Source organism: Anolis carolinensis, chromosome 2 (assembly GCF_035594765.1).
Source record: "Anolis carolinensis isolate JA03-04 chromosome 2, rAnoCar3.1.pri, whole genome shotgun sequence".
NCBI classification, from domain to species: domain Eukaryota; kingdom Metazoa; phylum Chordata; class Lepidosauria; order Squamata; family Dactyloidae; genus Anolis; species Anolis carolinensis.
In genome coordinates this window covers 140,094,214-140,118,755 of record NC_085842.1, presented here as the reverse complement: position 1 = coordinate 140,118,755, position 24,542 = coordinate 140,094,214, and the positions used below count along the sequence as shown (strand labels likewise).

At 39.6% G+C, this 24,542-nt stretch overlaps 1 protein-coding gene and 1 long non-coding RNA gene across 6 annotated transcripts in view; one reads left to right on the top strand and one right to left on the bottom strand.

Moving 5' to 3' along the window:
• The window catches only part of LOC103277813 (uncharacterized), a 54,425-nt gene that overhangs the window by 10,184 nt on the left and 19,699 nt on the right, over positions 1-24,542 (bottom strand). The gene's annotated exons all lie outside the window — the stretch shown is intronic.
• The window catches only part of myh3 (myosin-3), a 36,684-nt gene that overhangs the window by 10,004 nt on the left and 2,138 nt on the right, over positions 1-24,542 (top strand). Inside the window, exons 15-39 of one of the 5 annotated variants that reach the window (XM_016991307.2) lie at positions 29-102; positions 1,372-1,459; positions 1,547-1,664; positions 2,948-3,071; positions 3,158-3,294; positions 5,499-5,754; positions 6,751-6,993; positions 7,373-7,549; positions 8,056-8,201; positions 8,287-8,377; positions 9,754-10,143; positions 10,254-10,380; positions 11,199-11,317; positions 14,292-14,488; positions 16,171-16,354; positions 17,975-18,140; positions 18,970-19,094; positions 19,375-19,683; positions 19,785-19,988; positions 20,441-20,566; positions 21,810-21,980; positions 22,088-22,192; positions 22,520-22,615; positions 22,738-22,875; positions 23,806-23,966. In XM_016991307.2, the coding sequence (XP_016846796.1) occupies positions 29-102; positions 1,372-1,459; positions 1,547-1,664; positions 2,948-3,071; positions 3,158-3,294; positions 5,499-5,754; positions 6,751-6,993; positions 7,373-7,549; positions 8,056-8,201; positions 8,287-8,377; positions 9,754-10,143; positions 10,254-10,380; positions 11,199-11,317; positions 14,292-14,488; positions 16,171-16,354; positions 17,975-18,140; positions 18,970-19,094; positions 19,375-19,683; positions 19,785-19,988; positions 20,441-20,566; positions 21,810-21,980; positions 22,088-22,192; positions 22,520-22,615; positions 22,738-22,875; positions 23,806-23,829 (3,935 nt within the window). In that variant the 3' untranslated portion in view covers positions 23,830-23,966. Of the gene's footprint in view, positions 1-25; positions 103-1,371; positions 1,460-1,546; positions 1,665-2,947; positions 3,072-3,157; positions 3,295-5,498; positions 5,755-6,750; positions 6,994-7,372; positions 7,550-8,055; positions 8,202-8,286; positions 8,378-9,753; positions 10,144-10,253; positions 10,381-11,198; positions 11,318-14,291; positions 14,489-16,170; positions 16,355-17,974; positions 18,141-18,969; positions 19,095-19,374; positions 19,684-19,784; positions 19,989-20,440; positions 20,567-21,809; positions 21,981-22,087; positions 22,193-22,519; positions 22,616-22,737; positions 22,876-23,338; positions 23,755-23,805; positions 23,967-24,542 lie in introns of those variants that run through there. The other 4 variants (XM_003217084.4, XM_016991308.2, XM_016991306.2 and 1 more) reach the window with 4 other exon arrangements.

Below are 24,542 nucleotides of genomic sequence, written 5' to 3'. Positions count from 1 at the left end.
CACTTGTTATGCCCTATCTTTTCAGCAGAAGGTAGTGCTACAAAAAAGAAAGGAGCTAAGAAGAAGGGATCATCCTTCCAAACTGTTTCTGCACTTTTCAGGGTAAATATATGTATGTATGTATGTATGTATGTATGTATGTATGTATGTATGTATGTGGTGGAGCAAACATGGCCTGCAGACACAAGCAGCCTCTGAACTCCATCAACTCTGAGCCCATGGAGCTTCCCATCTCCTGGAACATCTCAATTGTTAAAACTTTGGTGTGATTTTAATGCAGTATTCACCTCTCAAAAACAACAAACAGATAAAAATTCTCTCTTATGTCCCTTGAACTCACAGCCCCCCTTTTTTTGGTTGTATAGTGACCAAAATAGTGACTGGACGGTACATCGCATCACTTCTAGTCAGCATTTTGGCCAGAGCACTTGCATTTTGGACAGAGCACTTACAGGCAGGTGCACTCTCCAGGAATAGCCAAAATGTACCCCCACCTCTTGCACGGTTTCTCTTCCCTGATATATATAAAATGCCTATGTATAGACAAGCAACCATTTATGTAAGTACTAGCCTATTGCAACATTGAGCTAGTATTGCATTATCAATGCAGTAGAGGTTCCCTTCCTTACCTTCCTGGCCCTACGTGGCAAAAGGTTTCCAAACCCTCCAGAACTGCAGCAGAGGCTGCAATTGGAGAAGAAAAGGCTCCCTCTTCATGATTTCACTGTTTCACCATAAGAAGTCATGCACTAGGCCTTGCTATCCGCAAGAAATTGGTCCTGTCAAACACACACCATGGATACCAAAATCCACAGATGCTCAAGTGTCAAACCTGACAAGTGACAAAGGAGCCACCCACCTGCCTGCTCACTTTGCCACAGGAAGAGACTTCACCACACTTAGTTTACCATAAGCCCACTGAGCTTATGCTCTAGGTGGTCCTCTATCTTTTCCTTTCCCTTCTTCTTCTCGTTTGCTCTCTCCAATGCTCTGCCTGTGGCTTTTTTTACCCTCAGCAAGGGGGGGGGGGGCACAGCAGAACTGTTTCCATCATGGTCTCCTTGCAAGGCTACCGGTTGAGCAGAGGATCAATGAGATGCTCCAAACTGCTTTAAAATATTTTTGGTTCGTAGTTGATTGAATTTATGGATGTGGACTTTGCAGATGTGGAGGAATGTTTATATTATTTTTAATGATAGAGGACTACAGAAGTGTTCAGATAAAGCTCTGGAGTGGACATTTTTTAAAAACACAAATATCTTGAGCCTCTAGATAGAGTACTATAAATTTCACAGGATTTTATTGAGCTACAAAAAATATTTAATTTAAGGAGTTGTATAAAGTTTTAAAGTTAAACTGTCCACATTACAGGAAAACCTGAATAAACTGATGGCTAACTTGAGGACAACTCACCCACATTTCGTGCGTTGCATCATCCCCAACGAGACCAAAACTCCAGGTAATTTACAGAATCTGTCATAGATTTCCAGAATGACTTCACCAGAACATCAGGAAAAGTTGCAATTTTCCGTTTTCACGTATTTAGGTGCAATGGATCACAAGCTTGTCCTACACCAACTGAGATGTAATGGAGTGCTTGAAGGCATTCGAATCTGCAGGAAAGGATTTCCAAACAGAATTGCATATGGAGATTTTAAACAAAGGTCTGTCAGCAAAATTTTCTGTAACTAGATAATTTGCACCAAGGTCCTGGAGGGAAAAACATTGTCTTGATATCTAGATACTTAAAGGAGCGCCTCTCCCCATATTTGTCTGCCTGTGTATACACAATTGAGGACCTGGGAGAGGGGATTCTCAGCTGTGACACATCAATTGTAGAATACTCTTTCCTTGGAGGCCTGATTGGTGCAAACACTGATTTCATTTACACACCAAGTATAAATGATTCATTGATTCATCTAATATGTACACCATTTTCAGTGTGTTTAAAGAAATGTTTAAATCATTATTATGTTTTAAATGTTTTTAGTTTATTTAAAATGGTCTATTGTGTTAAACTGTTTTAACTCATTTTCATTGTCTATACCCAAGAACATGATAAATATATGCATGTTATGCTATATTTGATTTAACAATAGTTGCATGTAAAATCCATTGCTTTTTTATAGAGAGTGGGAGCAGGTAGAAACAGAGAAATATCTGGCTATGCCCCATAGTCAGAGACTAATGCCACTTCCTGCTAAGATATGCTGACGTCCCCTAGAGGTCTCAGTAGATGACGTAATCATTCTGTATCAGGCTACAGCAGGCATGGGCAAACTTGGGCCCTCCGGGTGTTTTGGACTTCAACTCCCACTATTCCTAGGCTGTTAGGAATGGTGAGAGTTGAACTCCAAAACACTCGGAGGGCCCAAGTTTGCCCATGCCTGGGCTACAGGGTGGATCAAATGTCATGAAGGGGTTTCAATATTTAATAACTCCTCTATTTTTGTTATTAGTTTACCATCCCTTAGCATTGTAGGTTGTAAATATAGGCAATTACATTATATGGGAAAAATAAAATCTTATAAATGGCATCCAATAACACACTATCATATACAGTATATATAGGACACCTCGGTGACTTTTGACTCACCCTATACAATGAAAGGAACAGCAAAAAAAAGAATCATACAGATGTAAGGTTGACTTCATATGTTAAGAAACAGAATGGTAGTCACTATGTGTTATCACTGATTACATTACATTGTTAGATGTAAACAACTTGTGCTTTTCTAGGTATTATGGAGCAGCAACCTTAAGTAGTCCTAACAAGCACAAGGCATGGGGAAGGATGGGTTGCATTCATTCAATGGGAGCCACAGTCCTGCAGTGACCGGGTAGTCATAAGTTGCCCATCTCCAATCTAAACAATCAGAAGACATTAGAGGTGTTCTGTTCCCTGAATTTCAGTGCTAAAATGACATGTTTTTGTTTATATTGATAGATATCGTGTTCTCAATGCCAGTGCTATCCCAGAAGGCCAGTTTATGGACAGCAGGAAAGCCTGTGAGAAACTATTAGGATCTATTGATATTGATCACACTCAGTACAAATTTGGGCACACCAAGGTAAGCAGCACATCTTTATACTGAGAAAATCAATAAATGTTTTTAAACATGCAAGATTACAGACTCACTTTGGATTCTCTTTGCAGGTCTTCTTTAAGGCTGGTTTGCTGGGCCTTTTGGAAGAAATGAGAGATGATCGTCTAGCATTGCTCATTACTCGCACACAGGCTATGTGCAGAGGGTACCTCATGAGAATGGAATACCAAAAAATGGTCGAGAGAAGGTAGAATACAGCACTTGTATTTTTTCAAACACTTGTTAACTGGCCTTCCACAATTTATTAGATGCTTTTCCTTTGATTGTGCTTCTCTGAAAAATATTTAGAGTAAATATAGGGCCAAATTAAACCCCACACACAATATTTCTGTTCTACAGAACCTCACCCCCCACTCCTATCTTCCTGGTTCTCCAACCTCTGAAGCCAAAGTTTGGAGGGTAGCTTGTAAGAACCTCATCACATTGAGGTGATGTTGGGTGATATCAGGGGGATTCGCCATGCAGCGCGAATCTGTCAGGCAGCGGGAGGAAACCGTTGCCCTCAGGGCCGTAGCCAGAAAAAAAATTCGTTGTTTTTTTTTGAAAATTTGGGGGGGGGGGGTTGAACCCCTAAACCCCCCCTCCCAGCTACAGACCTGTCAATATCTGCTTGAGATAGTGCCTGGAGGGACTCTTAATTTTTTGCGTCTCATAGACTTAGCATGGGGATTTGGTTAACCAGTTAAAATTCATGAGTAAACCAGGTTTTTTTTAACCCAAAAAATTTGGGGGGGGGGGTTTGAACCCCTAACACCCCCCCCCCCCCCCCGGGCTACAGGCCTCGTTGCCCTGTATCCCACATTGCCCCTTATCTATCCCAGAGAGGGAAGCATCCCATGTTCTCGTTGTTCCCTCTTTCAACATTTTCACCTCATTTCAGGGACGAAGCCCTACTGTAAGTAGACATATGTCATTTGATGGGATCCAGTGGGTTTTGTCCCTGAACTGAGGTGAAAGTGTAGTGGGGTGGATAAATTTGTCCATGTGATGTGGTCATCAGTGTTCATGGGGAGGAAATCTATTCCTCTAAGGATAGCTTTTGGACAAAAAATTACTGGGGGGAAATGCAAGGCAAAATTGAAAAAGAGGTTTTGAATAATCGATTCTTGAAATTACCAGGTTGTTTTGTGTTGAAATTATACAACCTTGTCATTTCCTTTTTTAAAGGTAGACTCCTGATGCTTTTTGAAGTTGATCTTGCCAATTCCTTTATATGTAGAATCAGTAGGGAGACTGCAATCAGTGAAGGCTGTGGTTCTCAACCTGGTGTCCCCAGATGTTTTTGGCCTTCAATTCCCAGAAATCCTGACAGCTGATAAACTGGCTGGAATTTCTGGGAGTTGTAGGCCAAAAACATCTGGGGACCCCAGGTTGAGAACCACTGAGTTAAGGTCTTTTCCCCCAGCCTCTCCTAGGCTGCTTCACCCAGAGGACCTTTTCATTGGCCACCCCAAGACTGTGAAATGAGCTGCCAGAAGTGATTCAACAGCTAAATCAGCTGTCAGAATATAGGAGACAACTTAAGATTTATGTCTTCTGGCAGGCCTAACCAATTGGTTTTTATATATGAATGTTAAAGTCACATCCCATGCCTACTATATTTTAATCTTTCTTCTGTGTATTTTAATATGTGTACTGTATGTTATAGAATATGTTTAATATATGTAATGTACTGAATGTTTTTATGAAGATGTGTTTTTGACTATGTTTAGAATCATTTACAAGATCTTCAGTCTTCTCTGCTGCATAATGCTAATGCCTCACTGAACTACAAATCCCAGGACTCCATAGAATTGAACCATGGCAATTAAAGTGGTGTCAAACTTCATTAACTCTATAGGTTACATTCAGTCCAAGATGGCTGTAATTGGTATTAGAACTGCTGTATAGTTTTCAGATACACACATTTTAAACTAAGGAAAGCAATTTGTTAAGTGGTTGCATATTCTTCTGAATGCTGATAGGAGCTTATTGGTAAAATTCCAGTTGAAGCCAACTTTTAAAAAGTCTTGTTGTTTCCATGACTAAGGGTAATAGTCTGCTTATCCTGATACAAGAGCTGTTTCTAATGGGAAACAGTATTTTTTTTTAAAAAAATGGAAATTTATAGTTAGTACACTTAATATCTACATGTACCATAACCTCTGAAGCCAGTCTAGAGTAGCAATAGTCTCCTTCCTGCTGCAGCAGTGGGACAAGAATCCAGACTGTCCAGCCAGGCAAAAACCTTAGATTTCCCCTGTTGCCATTCCAGACCATAGAGGTTAACTAGTTTTACCCCATGTTACAGAGCAGATGTCCTTGGACATCATGTGGAGCAACTTTTGGACCAATGAGGATTATAGGCCCAGTGTAGACAGGCATTAACTTTGTGGATTGGTTCTATTCTAGGGAAGCAATCTTCTCCATTCAATACAATATTCGCTCATTCATGAATGTCAAACACTGGCCTTGGATGAAGCTGTTCTTCAAAATTAAGCCACTTCTGAGAAGTGCCGAGGCAGAAAAAGAAATGGCCACAATGAAAGAAGAATTTAAAAAAACTAAGGAGGAACTTGCTAAATCTGAAGCAAAAAGGAAAGAGTTAGAAGAAAAAATGGTATCTTTACTGCAAGAAAAAAATGATTTGCAGCTACAAGTACAGTCTGTAAGTAACTCAGACATATAAAATCTGATGTCATAAATAGATAATTGATATAAATACATTTATTTCATTCTATTTTATCTTTGCTATATATTTCTTTTTCATGTAGAGTGGGTTCCAACACTCCAATATAATAACATAATCCCTTCAATAAAAAATAACAGTACAATCCAGAATAAAAACTCAATTGTGTCAGGGAAGATCCCTTTGAAAGTCCCACGTATGCTGGAAAAATCAGTATATTTGTTTCTTTCAGACTGGTGCAAAGGGGAGACAATCCCTCAGTTCTAGACCTGAATCATATAGGGCTTCCAAAGATATTGCAGTTGTTAGTGCATTGTAGAGTAGCTGCATCTTCTGAAGAGTCTTCATAGGCTAGCTCTAATCCAGGCCTGCACAACCTGTGGTTCTCTAGGTCTCTGGGACTCCAACTCCCAGAAGCCCTATCCAGCTTGTCCAGTAGTCAGAAATTCTAGGAGCTGAAGTCCAAAACACCTGGAGGACCACAGGATGTGCCGATCTGCCTAATTCATGCTTCCTTCCTAGGGATGTTAACCCTATTAGTGGAGAGATACGTATTTTTAAATCCAATTTTAAAATTCTGCTTAAAACAATAATGAAAAGGAAAGGAAAGCAAGACAACAGGAAATGATTATCATTTAGTATTTGTATGGTTCATCTTAAAAACTGCAAAATGAGTTGGGATCTATAGTGTTACTTAAGAACTGCTGTGAACACTGGGGGTTTGGTTCCGATATGGTTTGGAAGAGGAAGAGGATTTCAAAAATTGTTATCCTTTGTTCTAAAGAAATTTTGAAATGTCCTCTCTCTTTCAAGTCATAAGGGACTATTGCTTGGGGTAAAAATTGGCTTAGTTGAATCCTGAAAAAGGAGAGATAGAATGACATGGCTGTTAGGTACCTTTAAACAGAAAATTACATACTGTTATACTGCCCATTAGGGTTGAAGAACATTTTTCTTTCTCCCCCTTTTTTAAAGGAAGGTGAAAATTTGGCAGATGCAGAGGAAAGATGTGACCAGCTGATCAAAACTAAAATTCAGCTGGAGGCTAAAATCAAGGAACTGTCTGAAAGGGCAGAGGATGAAGAGGAGTTGAATGCAGAGCTGACTTCCAAAAAAAGGAAACTAGAGGATGAGTGTTCTGAGTTGAAGAAAGATATTGATGACCTTGAGTTAACTCTGGCCAAAGTTGAAAAAGAAAAACATGCCACTGAAAATAAGGTAGCCAATTTTATACATTTTCTTGCCTGGCTAGTATATAAATAAATGCTGGGGAATTCAATTGCAATATTAACCCACGATTAACATATTTTTATAGTCTCTTTTAGAAAGGTTGCCTTTTCTATTACTTTCTAGATGTACATAGATATGTCAAAACTTCATTTTCAGTTACAATTTGTAATTTTTACTTATGAAATTGTGTCCTTCTTTGTGCCTTTGTCTGCACAGTAAAATAACTTTGGCAAAGGACAAGTGTAAAGAGAGACAATATCTAATCGGAGCAAGAAATCATTCTGGTTCAATCATTTCCGTTTTGAAAATGTGGTCAGGATTTCAAATGGTCACAGCACAATCAACAGGATTATGCTGTCTTCCACAGGTCAAAAACCTGACAGAAGAAATGGCAGTTCTGGATGAAACTATTGTGAAGTTAACCAAGGAGAAGAAAGCCCTCCAAGAGGCCCATCAGCAAGCTCTTGATGACTTACAAGCGGAAGAAGACAAAGTCAACACACTCACTAAAGCTAAAATAAAGCTGGAGCAACAAGTTGATGATGTGAGAAAATGAATCCCAGTCACTCCCAAATCTTTGCAACTTGTATTTCAGTTACACCTGCTGCCCTAGTAGAAGCTGCTTGCAACCAAGCAAAGTGGATGCTGAAGTCAAGAGTGGATGCTGTTCCTGTTTGCATCCACTCTTGCCTTCACCAAGGAATAAATATATTTTGGAGACAAAACAGGAGTGGTAGTATTTTAAGGCACCTAAATTGCCTGCAGAACAATAAGGAGTGCTAGCTCTTGTTGCCATTGATTATACAGAATGTGTAAAAGCAGAAGAAGGGTTTCGTTATGATTTTTAGCCTTCCAGGTAGAGGAAGTTTATGCTGGGAGAATGATGGAAAAGCTCATATCTGTGAATGACTATTCCCTCCAGCGAGTCTGAATATCCATTCCTTTCAGGGACATCCCCACTTTCTGAATATTGAGAAATGTCAGCTGCTCTGGGATCCTTTCTGTGAGTTTCAGGCATTAACTGGCACTAACATTAAGCTTGTGTTGCAGCTGGAAGGCTCCTTGGAACAGGAAAAGAAAATCCGCATGGATCTTGAGAGAGCCAAGAGGAAATTAGAAGGGGATTTGAAACTTGCCCAGGAATCCTTAATGGATCTAGAAAATGACAAACAGCAGCTTGAAGAAAAACTGAAAAAGTATGAGCTGTTTAAACTGAAGTTTAATATCTGACTATCATTAGTGAACTGCTTTTTAATTATTACCTGTTCTGTCCATTTACAGAAAAGACTTTGAGTTCAGCCAACTGCAAAGTAAAATTGATGATGAACAAAATTTGGGAATCCAGCTACAGAAGAAAATCAAAGAACTTCAGGCATGAATTATTTACTTCACATATTTCCATTCCAGCTCATTTTTATGTGATAGCAATAAGAATATTTGATGTTTAATAAATATAATGACACATGCCTTCCTGACTCTAAAGCTGAAATTTTGCTGAATATATCCCAATACTGGTTGAGATCCAATGTGGTCATTTCTAGAGTAAGGGTAATGCATGTGGAACTCCGCTAGGCTTCCCCTGTCATATTAAGCACTATATCTGAATATGATATATGCCCCCATGTGGCTGTTGAGAGCAGAAGGGATTGGAGAAGCAAATGCTTATGTCTTCACAGACAGATATGGATCGACAACCTCATCAGTCTCTGCGTCTTCTCCCCATGTTTCTACCCTGCTGAAATGGAGTCCCGTGGAGTCCACTGCATGATGCAAGGCAACTTCCGGTGGGACAATGTGGGGCTCTGTTTCGGCAGTGTAGAGAAATGGAGCCCAGGGTGCCTTTTGAGGAATTGGGTGTTAACCACCTAATTGGAGAATATGGAGATGAAGCACAAAAGTATGGGAAAGGACAGGAAAAAATGTGGCATGGGAGGTCATCCCAGAAGACAGGGAACGATAGTAGGGAATGAAGGACAGTTATCCCCACATCCCCCTGCTTTCCACCTTCCTGTCTGATGAGATCCTGAGGACATATGCTGCCAAGATCTGCCAGGAAGCACCAGCAGATGATGTCATTGTACATAGCCAGATGCTTCTCTGGTCTCTCTGCTCTGCATCAGCAATTGAATAAGTGTTGCAGGTGCATGTTGAAATAACACAGCAAAATCAGGAAGGGGGTGGGCTTTAGAATGCTGGCCAACGGATTTTGTTCTGAATTTGTGTTTTTCATCAGATATTTAAATCTAAACAAGTTAAAGCAAAAACAAGACAAACAAAAATAAGATTGTAGCAGCCCAACGGTTCAAGTTGTGTGTCATGTAATATACTGAAACAATCATGTTGTTAAATCAACTTGAATACACATTTCTAAAGTTGCTCTTCTATTCACTATACTTCTCTAAGCTCTTTTTTATAGCTAGCATAAATTCTATGTTCCTGTCATTTCTCATACATATTTGCCCTGATTGAACTTTTCTGCCCTTATTTCTGTTATATCTGTTCCTTTTTCTTTAATCTCTCTCACAAAACTCTGCCTATTCTCTTTTGCTGCTCTTTATGACTAATACACATAACATTTTCACAAAGCCTCAATCCTTATTCCCACTTTTAATCAACCGCAATTCCACAAAGTTTCCCAAACTGTTGTATGTCTCATGACTTTTAGACTGAGAGCACTTTGCTGCTTTTGCCACCACCATCAGAGATTCCCACTGTCTTTTTACGTCACTACACATTTTTTCTTTGTAGGCTCGCATTGAGGAACTGGAAGAGGAAATTGAGTCTGAGAGAACAAATCGGGCAAGAGCGGAGAAGCAGCGCGCAGACTTAGCACGTGAGCTGGAAGAAATAAGTGAGCGGCTGGAAGAGGCTGGAGGAGCTACCTCTGCCCAGATTGAACTTAATAAGAAGCGAGAGGCAGAATTTCAGAAGATGCGGCGTGACCTAGAGGAATCCGCTCTGCAGCATGAAGCCACTGTAGCAGCTTTGCGCAAGAAGCATGCAGATAGCACGGCTGAACTTGCAGAGCAAATTGAAAACCTGCAGCGTGTCAAGCAAAAACTGGAAAAGGAAAAGAGTGAATGCAAAATGGAAATTGACGATCTGGCCAGTAACCTGGAGTCTGTTTCCAAATCAAAGGTATTTGAAAACAGAACAAATGTAAAATGGGCATTCTTAGTCATGCACAGTTACATAAAACAGGAATATGAATGCATAAGATAACTTTACAATTTCAAAAATGTTCATAGGCTAATCTAGAGAAAATGTGCCGTACATTAGAGGATCAGCTCAGTGAAATAAAGACGAGGTCTGAGGAAAACCAGAGATCAGTGACTGATTTAACCACAATGAAAGCACGTCTACAGGCTGAATCAGGTAAAGGAAGTCATGAGATTGATTGAAGACTCCTTCCAAGATATTTCCACCATTTATTATAAAGAGAAGACCTTGAATATTTATGTTCTCAGTATTCTGTGAAATCTCTTTGCCGCAGGTTTACTTCCACTAATGCCTCATCACACTTAAGCATTTTTCCACTTGAATCCACTTTAAATGTTGTGACTGCCTCCTGCAGAATTCTGGAGTTTGTAGTTTGAGGAGGTCCTTTAAACTGCTTCTCCAGAGAAGCCCTGGACCTCACTAAACTACAAGCCCCAGAATTCAGCAGGAGGCAGTCACAGCATTTAAAGTGGATTGAAGTGGAAAAATGCTCAAGTGTGATGAAGCTGTTAAGACCCCCATATTTTGATAATGCACAACGTACTATGGAGAATATGCAACATGTCTTTGGTATATTGAAGATGCAAAGGGCACTGCTTGCAGCTTATGTTTCCCCAGTTTTTCATGTCTATCAAACAACTTGAGTGCATTCAGAGGCAATTTGAAAAACCATCTCACTCCAATGTCTGTAATTTTGGGCTTTTGTGCCAAGAAATGTAATTTTATGGAAAGCTTGCATTCTGGTCCTCTTAGAAGGAAATGTATGAAATACAGGGTCTTCATTTGGAGCACCAAAATATTTGTGAAAATAAAAATGATTTGGGGAACAATTCCCATGAACATAATAACAATAATAGAATGTTTGTTCTGTGACTTATTGTACCCCTGTTAGTTATGGCATCACATGTAACACTACATCATAGTTGCCAAATGGCATAGGGAGGAAATTAAGAATGTATCTTTTTTGGTCCAAGGTGAACTGGCACGTCAAATTGAGGAGAAAGATAGCATAATATCTCAACTTTCCAGAGGCAAGCAAGCATTTACCCAGCAAATAGAAGAACTGAAGAGGCAGCTAGAGGAAGAGACCAAGGTAATTATATGAACAAAGTACTAGGGCAGGGGTCCCCAAACTTTTTAAACTGGGGACCAGTTTACTGTCCCTCAGACTGTTGGAGGGCCGGACTACAGTTTTTTTTAAAAACTACGAACAAATGTATATGCACACTACACCTATCTCATGAGCCTGCTTTTGGCTAATAAGATGGTCAATGTCCAGTTCCATATTTGATCCCCCAGGCAGGAATCAGCCAGGCCTTGAAGCTGCAAGGCTTTTCAATATTAATCAAGGTGGTCAATTGAAACATTCACATTGGCCTTTAACAGAGAAAAGTTTTTTTCTCCCACCCTGGACCTTCCACAGATATACAAACCTTCCTTGCCTAGTTTCCAACAGACCTCACAGCTTCAAAGAAATTTAGCAATGTGTTTCCTTTAGGAATACTGCTGTATGACTACTATTACAACAGCAGCAGCAGCAACAACAAAAAATACTAATAATAGTATGATAAAGCTCAACTCAGTATTTCTCTTTTTTTCAGAGGCCCCTTCCACACAGCCCTATATCCCAGAATATCAAGGCAGAAAATCCCACATTATCTGAGTGTGGACTCAGATAACCCAGTTCAAAGCAGATATTGTGGGATTTTCTGCCTTGATGTTTTGGGATATAGGGCTGTGTGGAAGGGCCTGTAATATGTGAAGAAAGGTGACTTAGGCCCCTTCCACACAGCTGTATAAAATCCCACATTATTTGCTTTGAACTGGGTTATATGCCAGTGTGGACCCAGATAACCCAGTTCAAAGCAGATATTGTGGATTATCTGCCTTGATATTGTGGGTCACATGGCTGTGTGGAAGGGCCCTTAGTGGCTAAATGCATTGCGTAATTATAGCAGAGTGATGTCACTTTACCTGCCTTGGTTCCATCCTATGAAACACTGGGATCTATAGTTTGGTTTATAACCATTTCCCATGTTGATCACCTTTGCCTGGACACCTCCACTGTGTCAATATACTGCATTTCCTGGGTTGACTTACTAGAAGCAGCTTTGTTTAACCCAGTCTGGGAAAGACGCCTGTGGCTTTTGTGGCTTTCCCCCAAAAGTTTGATTTCATATTATTTTGTTTTATCCTATTTTCCCTTGCAGTTTTTTATATTAATTTTCAATTTTTAATTTCCTCATAATCTATTGCAGTGTGGGAGGAGAATTGTATAATTATGTTATACAACCAATTTTAAATTACTTTATAGCAATTTTTGACATGCTAAATGCCCCTAGTTGATTCCTGTCTGATATGGGTTGAAATTCTGTGTTCTTCTTGAATTGGAAGGCTTTTAGTGATTGTTAAGAAAGGTTGTTGTGAGTTTTACAGCCTGTCTGGCTATGCTCCAGAAGCATTCTCCCCTGACATTTCGCCCACATCTATGGCAGGCATCCTCAGAGCCTCTGAGGATGCCTGCCATAGATGTGGGTGAAATGTCAGGTCAGAATGCTTCTGGAGCATGGCCAGACAGCCCGGAAAACTCACAGCAGCCCAGTGATCCCAGCCATGAAAGCCTTCAAAACAATGTTTGTCTTGATGACTGAAGCAGCGGGCGGGGGAGGGACTTTAGGGGCCCACTCGCCGTTCTCCTTTTCCTCTCCTTTCTTCCTCATCTTCCAAAGCGGCGGGCAGAGGAGGGCCCGCTCGTCGTTGTCCTCCTATTCCTATTCCTCTCCTGCCTTCTCTTCCAAAGCGATGGTGGAGGCTGCTTCGGGAGAAGAGGAAGGAAGGCGAGGAAAAGGAGGAGAGCGAGCAGGTCCTAAAGTCCCTCCTCTGCTCGCCTGCTGCCAAGCCAGCAGAAGCAGCACCGCTTAAGAAGAAGCAGTACAGTAGCAGCAGCAGCCTTCCTCCTCTTGGCTGTTCCTCCCTCCCGCCCAGGGTAGGCCGCGGGCCGGATAGATGGCCTCAGGGGGCCTCATGTGGCCCGCGGGCCTTAGTTTGGGGACCCCTGTACTAGGGAATATTGTTGTTTAATTAGACATAATGAAAAACCATCACAGCCTGAAAGACATACAACAACCCCATCTCATGAAATGTTTATAAATTTTCAACATTTTGGATACATTTGGTGAGCTTTTCCTCTTCTAGCATATTATGCAACTGCATTGTGTTGACTTGTCCATAGAATTTAGTCTAACAGTGAATAGGGCTCTATTTCTTCGTGGAGTCCTGCCTTTGGTCAGATGAAACTATGCCTATCTCATGTGACATAAATATTTCAAATGTTGGCAGGCCAGACTTATATCATTTATCCTTCAGTTTAATCCACACATAAGTACGTAAAGTCATGGAGATGGGAGACAAAGTGCTTGAACTCAGAGATATTAATTCATGAGTATGACAGCTCTGTTAATGTACTAATTTCTCTAGGTTTTAATTTCTCTTGCATCTATTGAACATCAACTCATTATTTTTAACATTACATCTTCCAAACATAAGCATTACTATTGTAGAAAAATATATCAACTCTGATAGTACCTTGCATTGCACAATTGGATAGCCCACATATTAGAGCAGTAAATCTCTATAGATTACATCACTCATTCATACAATCCAAATGCCTTAGAATAGATACAGGACTGGAATTTGATTGAGCTGTAAGAAAAAAAACTTCCTCTGGTTAACACTGATATTAGCCACAATAATTTTACTCATATGCAAAAGAGTTAGGGAACAAATAGATCTCCAGGTGCTTTGAACTCCAGTTTCTATCAACCCCAGCGAAAGCTGAAGCATGGTGCACATAGCAGTTCATCAACATCTGCAGCAACATAGTCTGTTACTGTAGAGTAGAATCATAGAATCATAGAATAATAGAGTTGGAAGAGATCACATAGGCCATTTGGTCCAACCCCCTGCCATGCAGGAAAAGCACAATCAAAACACTTGTGAAGATGATTCCATGTGAACAGGAGGAAAAAAGAATCTCTGTTACTAACAGAAACATTTGTTTTACTTAGGCGAAGAATGCACTGGCCCATGCCTTGCAATCTGCTCGCCATGATTGTGATTTGCTCCGGGAACAATATGAAGAGGAGCAGGAAGCCAAGAGTGAGCTCCAGAGGGCCCTATCCAAGGCCAACAGTGAAGTGGCTCAGTGGAGAACCAAGTATGAAACAGATGCCATTCAACGCACAGAAGAGCTAGAGGAGGCCAAGTAAGTGCCAGGGTTGAAGTGGTCAGCTAACAGTCCTAATTTTATTGTTCAGAAGTATTCTCTATTACTATTAATTTTGTTACTTTGTAGGTTTAATAGATTTATATGTTATTTATAAATTAATTATTTAATTAAATTATTTAAATTGTGTGAGTAGTTGTTATAATTTGTTATAGATGTTTCATTCATGGGGCTATTTGTTCATTTGGTATTGTTTTATAGCATTGAATCTTTGCCATCCTTTGTTGGAAACCACCCTGCATCTCCTCGGGGAGATAGGGCAGGTTATAAAGTTGTTGTTGTTGCTGCTGTTATCATCATCATCATCACCACCACCACTACCAAATAAACATGAATTGGATACATGAATTGAACTTTGGTTTGCTGGCTGGTTCACATGGTATACCTACCAGAAAACAAACTAAAGCAAGAAGAGGCTCAATGAATTATTATTTAGTGTGTTGTTTTTTCTGTAATGATGAGGCCTACTGTCTGAAAAACTAGCAAATTATTGCATAAAATGTTTAAATTAATTCCAATTTTCTAATATTCTTTTCCAGCCAATGAAAGAAAAAGTAAATTACTAGCATTTCTATCACATGAGTCTTGGGGGCAGGCAGATGTTTCAGGAGTGGCATTTCAATCCAGGCTGGGACAATAGAGGGGTAATAGTATTGGTTAGTAATACAATGTAAATTATATTTTATATTTCAAATCTGTGAAATCCTACTCTTTCTACTGTTTTATCACAATATATATATTTGAGGTGATGGTGGGGGGTGAGGAGAGATTATCTGGCTTTCGGAAATTCTGAATATTATATATTTGGTATTAAAAAGAAATGCTGTAGTTTTAATTGGTAGTAATTCCTAGTCCTGAGGTTAGCAAAATGGAGATCAACATGCAGGTCTGCCCACCCATGGTTCCCAATTTTGGGACGACATCAGGCAAAAGCAAATGTTGGGCTTTGACTCAAAGTGGAGGTGTGGTAAGATTATCACATTTTCCACCTCATCACATTGGGGTTTTTTGGCCCCTTTTTGCTTTTCTACATGGGACCTGCCGAGAGCCATCAGATGATGCTGGCTTGGTCCCACCACATTCTGCTCAAAGTTGCAGCAGAGGACACGCCGTAAAACTTGTCCTCTGTGCAACACAGAGGAAAGTGTGTTTTGGGTAGCTCTGGTGGAGCTATCTGCATTTTTTTGCCCTTTCCTCTATCTGATGGGGGAAAGGGCAGCACAGCAACCCACATTGCTGCCCTTTTACCCATCTGATGGGGAAAGGGACAGAACACCTTGTCCTGTTGCCACCATGTGATGGGCAAAGAGGGAAGCTGTTGGGGGCTAAAAAAAATGACACCTCATAATAGTCTTCTGAGGGAGCTAATTTGGCCCTCTAATTTCCCACGGCTAAGCCGTGCTCTAGCTCCTTGTGTTTTCTCCCTTATGCCTTATTAATAGAAGGACTGGAATTTGTGTTCAAAGCCACTTTTAGATATATGTAATCATTGCACTTGGGGGGATTTATGCATTTACTGGTAATATACCTTATTAAAGATTATGAGAATGCTCCATGAGGTTTGTTAATCATGTTTCATTCTCTACAAACATGCAGAAGTCGTTTACTACATCACCCTGCTGAACAGGACATCAGTTATAATTGTAACTATCTTCTTTAAGGAAAAAACTAGCCCAACGACTTCAAGAAGCTGAAGAACAAGTTGAGGCTGTCAATTCCAAGTGTGCCTCCCTGGAGAAAACAAAGCAGAGGTTGCAGTGTGAAGTGGAAGACATGATGGTGGATGTCGAGAGGGCAAATGCACAAGCTGCTGCTCTGGACAAGAAACAAAGGAATTTTGACAGGGTATATTTTGAAAGGTTCACTTTTGTTATAGACCATTAGATGAGAAGAAGGGGTAGAGCCAAACACTCCATACCAAGCCAGCAAAAGTGGGAGGGATGATTATATTTGAGACTGGGATAGTCACTGACTTCTGAATGTCATCCTCACTTACACCTGAAAATGTTTAAAAGCCCATTTTCTGTCACCTGCAGTCTAGCTGAGATTTGAGGACATGCCATAATGTAATTTTTGTAAAAGTGCTTCTCCCTCAATATTCAAATGTAAGTAAAATTGTTTTGGCTCCCTGGCGCAGGTCAGATTGAACCCTGCTTATAGACAGGTCAGCATCCAAAATCACATGGACAGCATGGACCCATATAATGCAGTTCAATGCAGTTCAATTTACATTATATGGCTTTACACTGACCCTATAATACTGTTCAAACTGCATTATTTGGCAGAATACATCCGGTATGTGATTGTGACATCTTAGCTTTCTGATGGTTCAGTGTACGCAGACTTTGTTTCATACAGAAAATTATTTTTAAAATACTGTATAAAATTACCTTTAGGCTGTGTATAAGGTGTATAACATAAATAATTTTTATGTTTAAACTTGGGTCCTCAACTCTAGGATATCTCATTATGTATATAGATGTAAAACAGGTATTCCAAAGCACTTCTAGTCCCAAGCATTTTGAATGAGGGATGTTCAATCTTTACCACTCAGGGATTCAATTATGTAGTGACTCACAGTTCAATGTGTGGAAAGCATAACTTGAAAGTGTTGAACATGTATTTTGATTCTGTGAATCCCGTGTTTTGGAATATTTGGCCTGTGATGGTTGTTCTGTCCATTTGTATAAATATTGCCATTGTGGAACTTTAAAAAGCTGATATAGCATTCCCAAGAGGGTTCTCATCTAGACCCTATCTAGTTGGGGGAAACTCTCAGAAACCCTATATAAGCTTCCTTGAACAAAGAAGTTGTACTGTGCTACAGGACATGAAAATGACATCTTTAAAATACTGTGATTAAGGGATATGTTGTAAGGATAAAAATGTCCAGAGCAAGGAGGCACTAATGGAAAGGAAAAACTGAGTGGGTTGTTGTGAGCTTTTCGGGCTATATGGCTATGTTCTAGTAGTATTATCTCCTGATGTTTCACCTGCTTCTGTGGCTGGCATCTTGCACTTGCCTCACCTCCAACAGACCTCTGAAGATCCTGGTCACAGATGCAGGCAAAACGTCAGGATTCTGGCCATGAAAGCCTTTGACAAAAAATTGAATGGGCAACTGGTAGTGATTGTCACTAACATCATTATGTGTGGGTTTATCCGTCAGGGCTATCTCCTACTTGGTTCTCTTTATTGTTATGCCCCTCACAGACAAAACTTGGGAAGAGAGATGTCACACATAAACTTTTTTTCTAATGATATTCTCAATTGTTGCTAAAAGCGCAAGGTCAGATATGCTACTGAGAATTATTTTGCCTGTGCCTTTTTTAAACAAAGAAAATAAATATGCAAATAAAATATAGAGAAATATTACTTATATATGATAATTTGTATGCAAATAATAAGTAATTATATGCAAAACAAGTAAGCAATATAAATAACCCAAACACATGGGATGTTAAGATTTTGGCAGAATGGAAGACCAAGTATGAGGAGAGCCAGTCAGAGCTGGAAGGTGCCTTGAAGGAGTCACGCTCATTGGGTACTGAACTCTTCAAAATGAAGAACGCCTATGAGGAAACGTTAGATCAGCTGGAAACAATCAAGCGAGAAAACAAGAATTTACAGCGTAAGTGTCATCATTGGCCTTCTTTCTATTTGTTGGTATTTTGGCTCCAGAAAGAACAAAAAGCTCATATGTAGACATTAGACTTGACACTTTCTCTGTTCCAGTGACATGACAGACAAAATTTTCCCACAACACTTTCATGTCATGAAAAGTTGCACCAACTTAACTACTGCCTACTGTAACTTGATTTAGCTTTGCATGTGCCAAAATTCAGAAGACCACTAAGGTAGATAGTTAGGAAAGTCAAGCCTTGTAACTTCATAGACTTAAAGATTGTATTAGGGTACAGAATAGTAAGGTTTTTGCATGCTATCAACCTATGCTCTCAGAAGGCAAGACTAACCTGATTTCCTTTTAGAAATATAAAATTCCTACAAATTCATGTGAGCAGCTCCTTAGGAATTTGTTTCTATGGGCACACACAATGGTTAAGCGATAGGCTGGGTGACATGACACAATTTATTATTTATTTGTTTCATTTACATCCCACTTTTCCACTGCAGGATCCAAAAAAGTACAATTTCCTTGGATTATAAAAAACATAAAATATATTGCTAATTATGTCTGTGCTTGTTAAGGGTCACACATTATGTTTGGGATTGTTTGGTGTATGTTGCATGCCAAATGTGTTTTCCTAATAGACGTGTGAGGAATAACAGATCTTTCTCAATGTGACAGAAGAAGGCATCAGTCTAAGCTTTGCTCATGCTTGTTTTTTGTAACCGTTCTTTATATGTATGTATATGTTATTGGCTGCATTAATTCTAGAAGCTTTCCACTCTTCTGGAACCCAATTTCTCCTATATTTCTGTATTTTTTATGTTTCCAGAGGAAATAGCTGATCTTACAGAACAAATTGCTCAAAATGGCAAATACATTCATGAACTTGAGAAGGCCAAGAAGCAGGTAGAAGTGGAGAAATCTGACATGCAGATGGCTCTAGAAGAAGCAGAAGTAAGCTGTGAAAAAGGACTAGGAGATGAAATACAAATACAATTATGTAAATAGTGGGATAATCACCTTAGTTTAAGTAAAGGAACAATGACAATATGTGACTATACCTATCACCTACTATATTTTTAATACTTCTGCAGTGATTTATCATTTTGTTGTTAATTCACTACTATAAGAGGTGTTAATTGAAATAACTTTTACTACATAATAAGATCAGCAAAAAAGAACAATTGGCTTCCTTAAACCAAATATTAATTTATTTTTTTCATTTTTTCAATAGGCAGCTCTTGAACATGAGGAGGCTAAAATCCTTCGCATTCAGCTGGAGTTGACTCAGGTGAAATCTGAGATTGATAGAAAGATTGCGGAGAAAGATGAAGAAATTGATCAGCTGAAGAGGAACCACCTAAGAACAGTGGAAACGATGCAAACTGCTTTAGATTCAGAAATCCGGAGCAGGAACGAGGCCATACGCATTAAGAAGAAGATGGAAGGGGATCTGAATGAAATGGAAATCCAGCTGAGCCATGCTAACCGCCTAGCTGCTGAGACACAGAAACACCTCAGGAATGTCCAAGGGCAGCTCAAAGTACTTAATTTGTCAATCACTTCTTCATATACGTCTTAAATATTATCACTCAACAATCAATCCTACTAAGGAATCAATTTCCCCCCTTTTCTTTTTTTCAGGACATGCAACTGCATTTGGATGAGGCCCTCCGAGGCCAAGAGGACCTTAAAGAGCAATTGTCCATGGTTGAGCGCAGAGCTAACCTGATGCAGGCAGAGATCGAGGAACTTCGGGCAGCTCTGGAACAGACAGAGAGGGGCAGGAAACTGGCTGAACAGGAACTTCTGGATGCCACTGAGCGTGTGCAACTCCTACATACACAGGTGTGAGCAACAGCTTTTGCTGCAACAATATGGGACTTATTGTTCTTGATTAAATAAAAAAATATCTTCTCCAGGATTCGATGTGCCATCAGCAGCGAGTCAGGAAGGTTCAAAAGCAGAGCATAGTAGAACTAGTTAGGATTTTTGTCCCAGGTCCTGGTAACTGTGTTGTGATCTGTTAACCAGCTAGTATGGTATAGTGGTTTGGGTTTTGGATAATGATTCTGGAGATCAGGGTTTAACTTCACTTAACCATAGAAACCCACTGACCTTGGTGACTCATATGCTCTCAGCCCCAGAAAACCCGTAATGATAGGGTTAGGGCTGCCATAAATAAAACATTATTTGAAGACATGTAACAACCTGGGAACCAGAAGTATCCTGTCTTTTAGACTGCGAGGAATCATTCTCTGATCATTGCAAAAACCTTCTCTCCATTGTCTCTTCTGTAGAACACAAGTCTCATTAACACGAAAAAGAAGCTGGAAATGGATATTTCTCAACTTCAAACTGAAGTGGAAGATGCCATTAAAGAAGCCAGAAATGCAGAAGACAAAGCAAAAAAAGCAATCACAGATGTAAGATCCTAATTTCTTTTCCCCTTCAGCAATTGCCACTGCCACTTTAGCTCATATTAGTATGCAATGATGCTAATAGCTTGTTCCAAAGAAATGCTAGTAGCCTGCTCAGAAAAGGCCAAGGACTCAAAATCTCTAATCAAAAGTCAATAAAATAAGGAAAATCCAAAGAAGGTCCTTCACGCAACACACTCATATTTTCTTCCTTTAGAAATCAGCATAAAATACCAAACAATTTGTATTATTTTTGTAGGATGACAAGGTAGGCAACATGAGCTTAAGTCTGAACTTGTGAGAGGGGTGAATGGTTACTGGTATTATTAAACACAAAATCCATGAATATTGTAATATTAGTAATACTGAGCTATATTAGAGGAAGTTGTGATGCTTGGTGAAGGAATTTATTATGAACCTTGGCATGGAGAAATTGAAATGCATGTTTTATAGTAAATGAGTCTTGTGACTGAGACAATGTTTCAGTGGCTAAATTCTGCTTAGCTTACCCCTATATATTCTTGGTGTGGGCACATTCCCTAAGCCCTCCAATATATTCATTCTTTTGTGAGGAAGCCCCTTATCACCTTGTAGAGAGTATAGAAGTGCAAATGGGGGAGGCATGCTAACTTTCACATTAGAGCCTCTTGAAAACTCACATCTTAACATATACAAACATTTTGTCTAGTGTTTGTACTAATGAATTTTCTATGTTATATTTCATTTTTGTTCAATCTGTCAATATTAAAGTATAGATTCTTTGCAAATCATGGATCTAAATATATTTTATGTAAGGTGGTTTTCAGTCACAGTTATGCTGCTCTAGTCAGCTGTGGCATATGAAACATTAATTTAGGTCTATCAATTTCATGTAAAAGATCCAGTCAATTAGTTCCTATGATAACAACTGCTATACACAAATCCCACATCACTGAATTGTTTTATCAGAAAAGCAGCTCCTGTGTCTGAAATGTGAGCAATATACCAAGTCATAAATGACTATGGAGTCTGAATTCATACAGCCATGAAAGAATCCCCTTTCATTGATATTTCCATATTCATATAATAGCCCAGAACCCTGATTAGTTGTTAATTCCCTCACAAAGAATAGTTACTCACTAAGTTGGTAATGACAGGTTCATCTTGAGGGTCACACATGGTTCTCCCAAACTCTGCTGAACTTTTCTTCTTTATTTTGGTGCACTGTCCTTTATGGCTGTTGATAAGAGCATACTCTTTATGTTTCAAGGCGGCCATGATGGCAGAAGAGCTGAAGAAAGAGCAAGATACAAGTGCTCACTTGGAGAGAATGAAAAAGAATCTGGATCAGACAGTGAAGGACCTGCAGCTTCGCCTAGATGAGGCAGAACAGCTTGCTCTGAAAGGGGGGAAGAAGCAGATCCAGAAAATGGAGGCCAGGGTACATACTGGGGATGAAGGCTGGTGTCAACCTACAAGATTCTTCATTGCTAAGAAGCTCCTATTTCAGATCTGCAGAGTCACATCCTTTTTCCCTTGACCTCTTAGATCCGAGAGCTAGAATCTGAGCTTGAGGGAGAGCAGAAGCGAGCAACAGAAGCCATCAAAGGTATTCGCAAGTATGAAAGGCGAGTCAAAGAATTGACTTTCCAGGTAAGAGTCTAAGCAGGCAAACTGCTTCCCAGTTCTTAATTTTCTTGGGAAACTATGCATATTTATTAAGCATAACTCAAAATAGTACAGTCCCCTTATCCATGGTTTTGATATCCAAGGTTTCACTTACCACTGCTTCACATCCCCCCCAATGTTTATGGGTCTTTCTTGGTTCTCTGTTATGATTTCATTTTATACTTCGAGCCCCAATATAGTCAAAATATAGATTTGTTATTATCTATAGTTTCAAGCTCCCCAGGGGGATCTTGGAAGTTATCTTCTGTGGGTCATACTATATATCGGCTAAAATGTTGCTCTCTTTTCTAGGGAGAAGAGGATAGAAAAAATGTGATCAGGTTACAGGATTTGGTGGATAAGCTTCAGCTGAAGGTCAAATCCTATAAGAGACAAGCAGAAGAGTCTGTGAGTTATTTAAACAAAATGATTTTATTCAGGGAAAAATGTCCCAGTTTTGACATTACAGATATAATTGTAACTTGCTTTTTTCATCTGAGTGTTTTTATGTGGTTCCTTCTTGGCAACAGGATGAACAGGCCAACGTTCACCTCTCCAAATACAGGAAAGCTCAGCATGAGCTGGAAGAAGCTGAAGAAAGGGCTGATATTGCTGAGTCTCAGGTCAATAAACTTCGAGCAAAGAGCAGAGAAATTTCTAGTACAAAGGTAAGTGCTTCCTCATGTATCATGGGAAACCATTTGTACCTGCTAAAGGTGGTCATATGTATAGACTGACTTGCAGCAGGGGATTGAAAGGAATGCAGCATTCCGGAGAGAATCCTAGGGGTTAGTGTTTTCCATTAAAAGCAATGTTCAGAAGGAAAAAAACAGTATGTCCATTCATGTTCAGGTTAAAAACAGGATAGAAACAGTTTAGCTTCAAATTTTCTGCATCTTCAGTATCGGTGAAATCAATGGAATTGGGTAGGCAGGGAAAGAGAGAGTAGCTCCAATATAAAGCAGCATATAGACAAGAGATTCTACACAAACATATTCAGCTGTTTTCTGCTAATTAAGTAGTCACATATGCATGCAAAACTCTCAGGTAAAGCTTCTTCTATTACCTGGGATGTTAAAATCAGTATCTGGACAGCCCATTTGAACATTCCATCCTTTTCTCACTTCAAAGGCACAGCTATGACATCCATTTATGCTCTTTTCACATGGACATACTCATCTGGTTTGTGTATACACAAACACAGGCTTGAGCCACAACATCTTTATCCTTCAACTGGGGCCTCCATCATATGAGGCTGAAGTAAGCCTGGGCTAGACCTGCTGAAACAACAGAGGAATTATGACTTCCACTCCCAGACTGTGTAGTCTCTTCACAAGTCCAAGCCCATCTCAAGTCTCAGGATAATGTCTGCAGTCTTGTGCATACAGGCAGTCCCCGAATAACAAACATCTGACTTACATATGATTTCTAGTTACAAACAGAAAAGGTGCACTGCTGAAGCTTTATCACCAATCCTAAAAACCAAGACACTAAGAATATTTTGGTTGGGCTGTGTAATTTTGTTTGCACAGTATAATGGCTGAAACTTCACACTTCCTTCAGTTTGATTTTTATTATTTGTTTTTGTTTTTTGCCAGGTGGTAATAGAAAGTGAAGAGTGATTTCAGTGCAAATCTGAAGCCAGGAATGTATGCAAATGCATATATTCTTTGAGCCCTGATGTTGTTTGAAAACTGTAGAAATCCTGTAATCTTTCCTCAGTCACCCAAATAGACAATAAACTATGCTTTTGCCTAAATGTTTGGTGAGTTTTTTCCCCCTATGTTAACAGTCTAGCATCAATAAAGATCAAGGAAGCATAACAGTGACCTGTTAAAACAATTATTTGTTCTGTTGATGCTCCCCACTATATTTCCTCTTTATTAAAGAAACAAACATGTATGGTGTTAGCAAACATTCACAAACTCATTTTTGATTTCACGTTATCAGATGAAATTTGATTGGTGACATATGCTGATATATGGTTGTGTTGATGCATGTACTTCAATTGATATTGTGAACAGATGCATCCCCTATCTCCTTGTGCAATACCCTGTATACCAGTAGCATTGGGGCACAATCCTTCATCCAATCAACATAAGAATAAGGACTTTAAATCATTAAACATTATTAAATGAACAAGTTATTTGGCAGAGAGGGAGAATATGCTGGAGAGAAGAGTAAATTTCTTTTCTATTTTCATTTTCTAGTCCTGGCCCTCCGTCCCTCCAAACAGTCTCTTGGCCATCCTGGACTTAGTGAAATGAGAAAGAGAAAGAGGGATCTGGGGAAATAAGTAATAAAGAGCAACAGAGAGAATCTTTTCCTCTTTCCT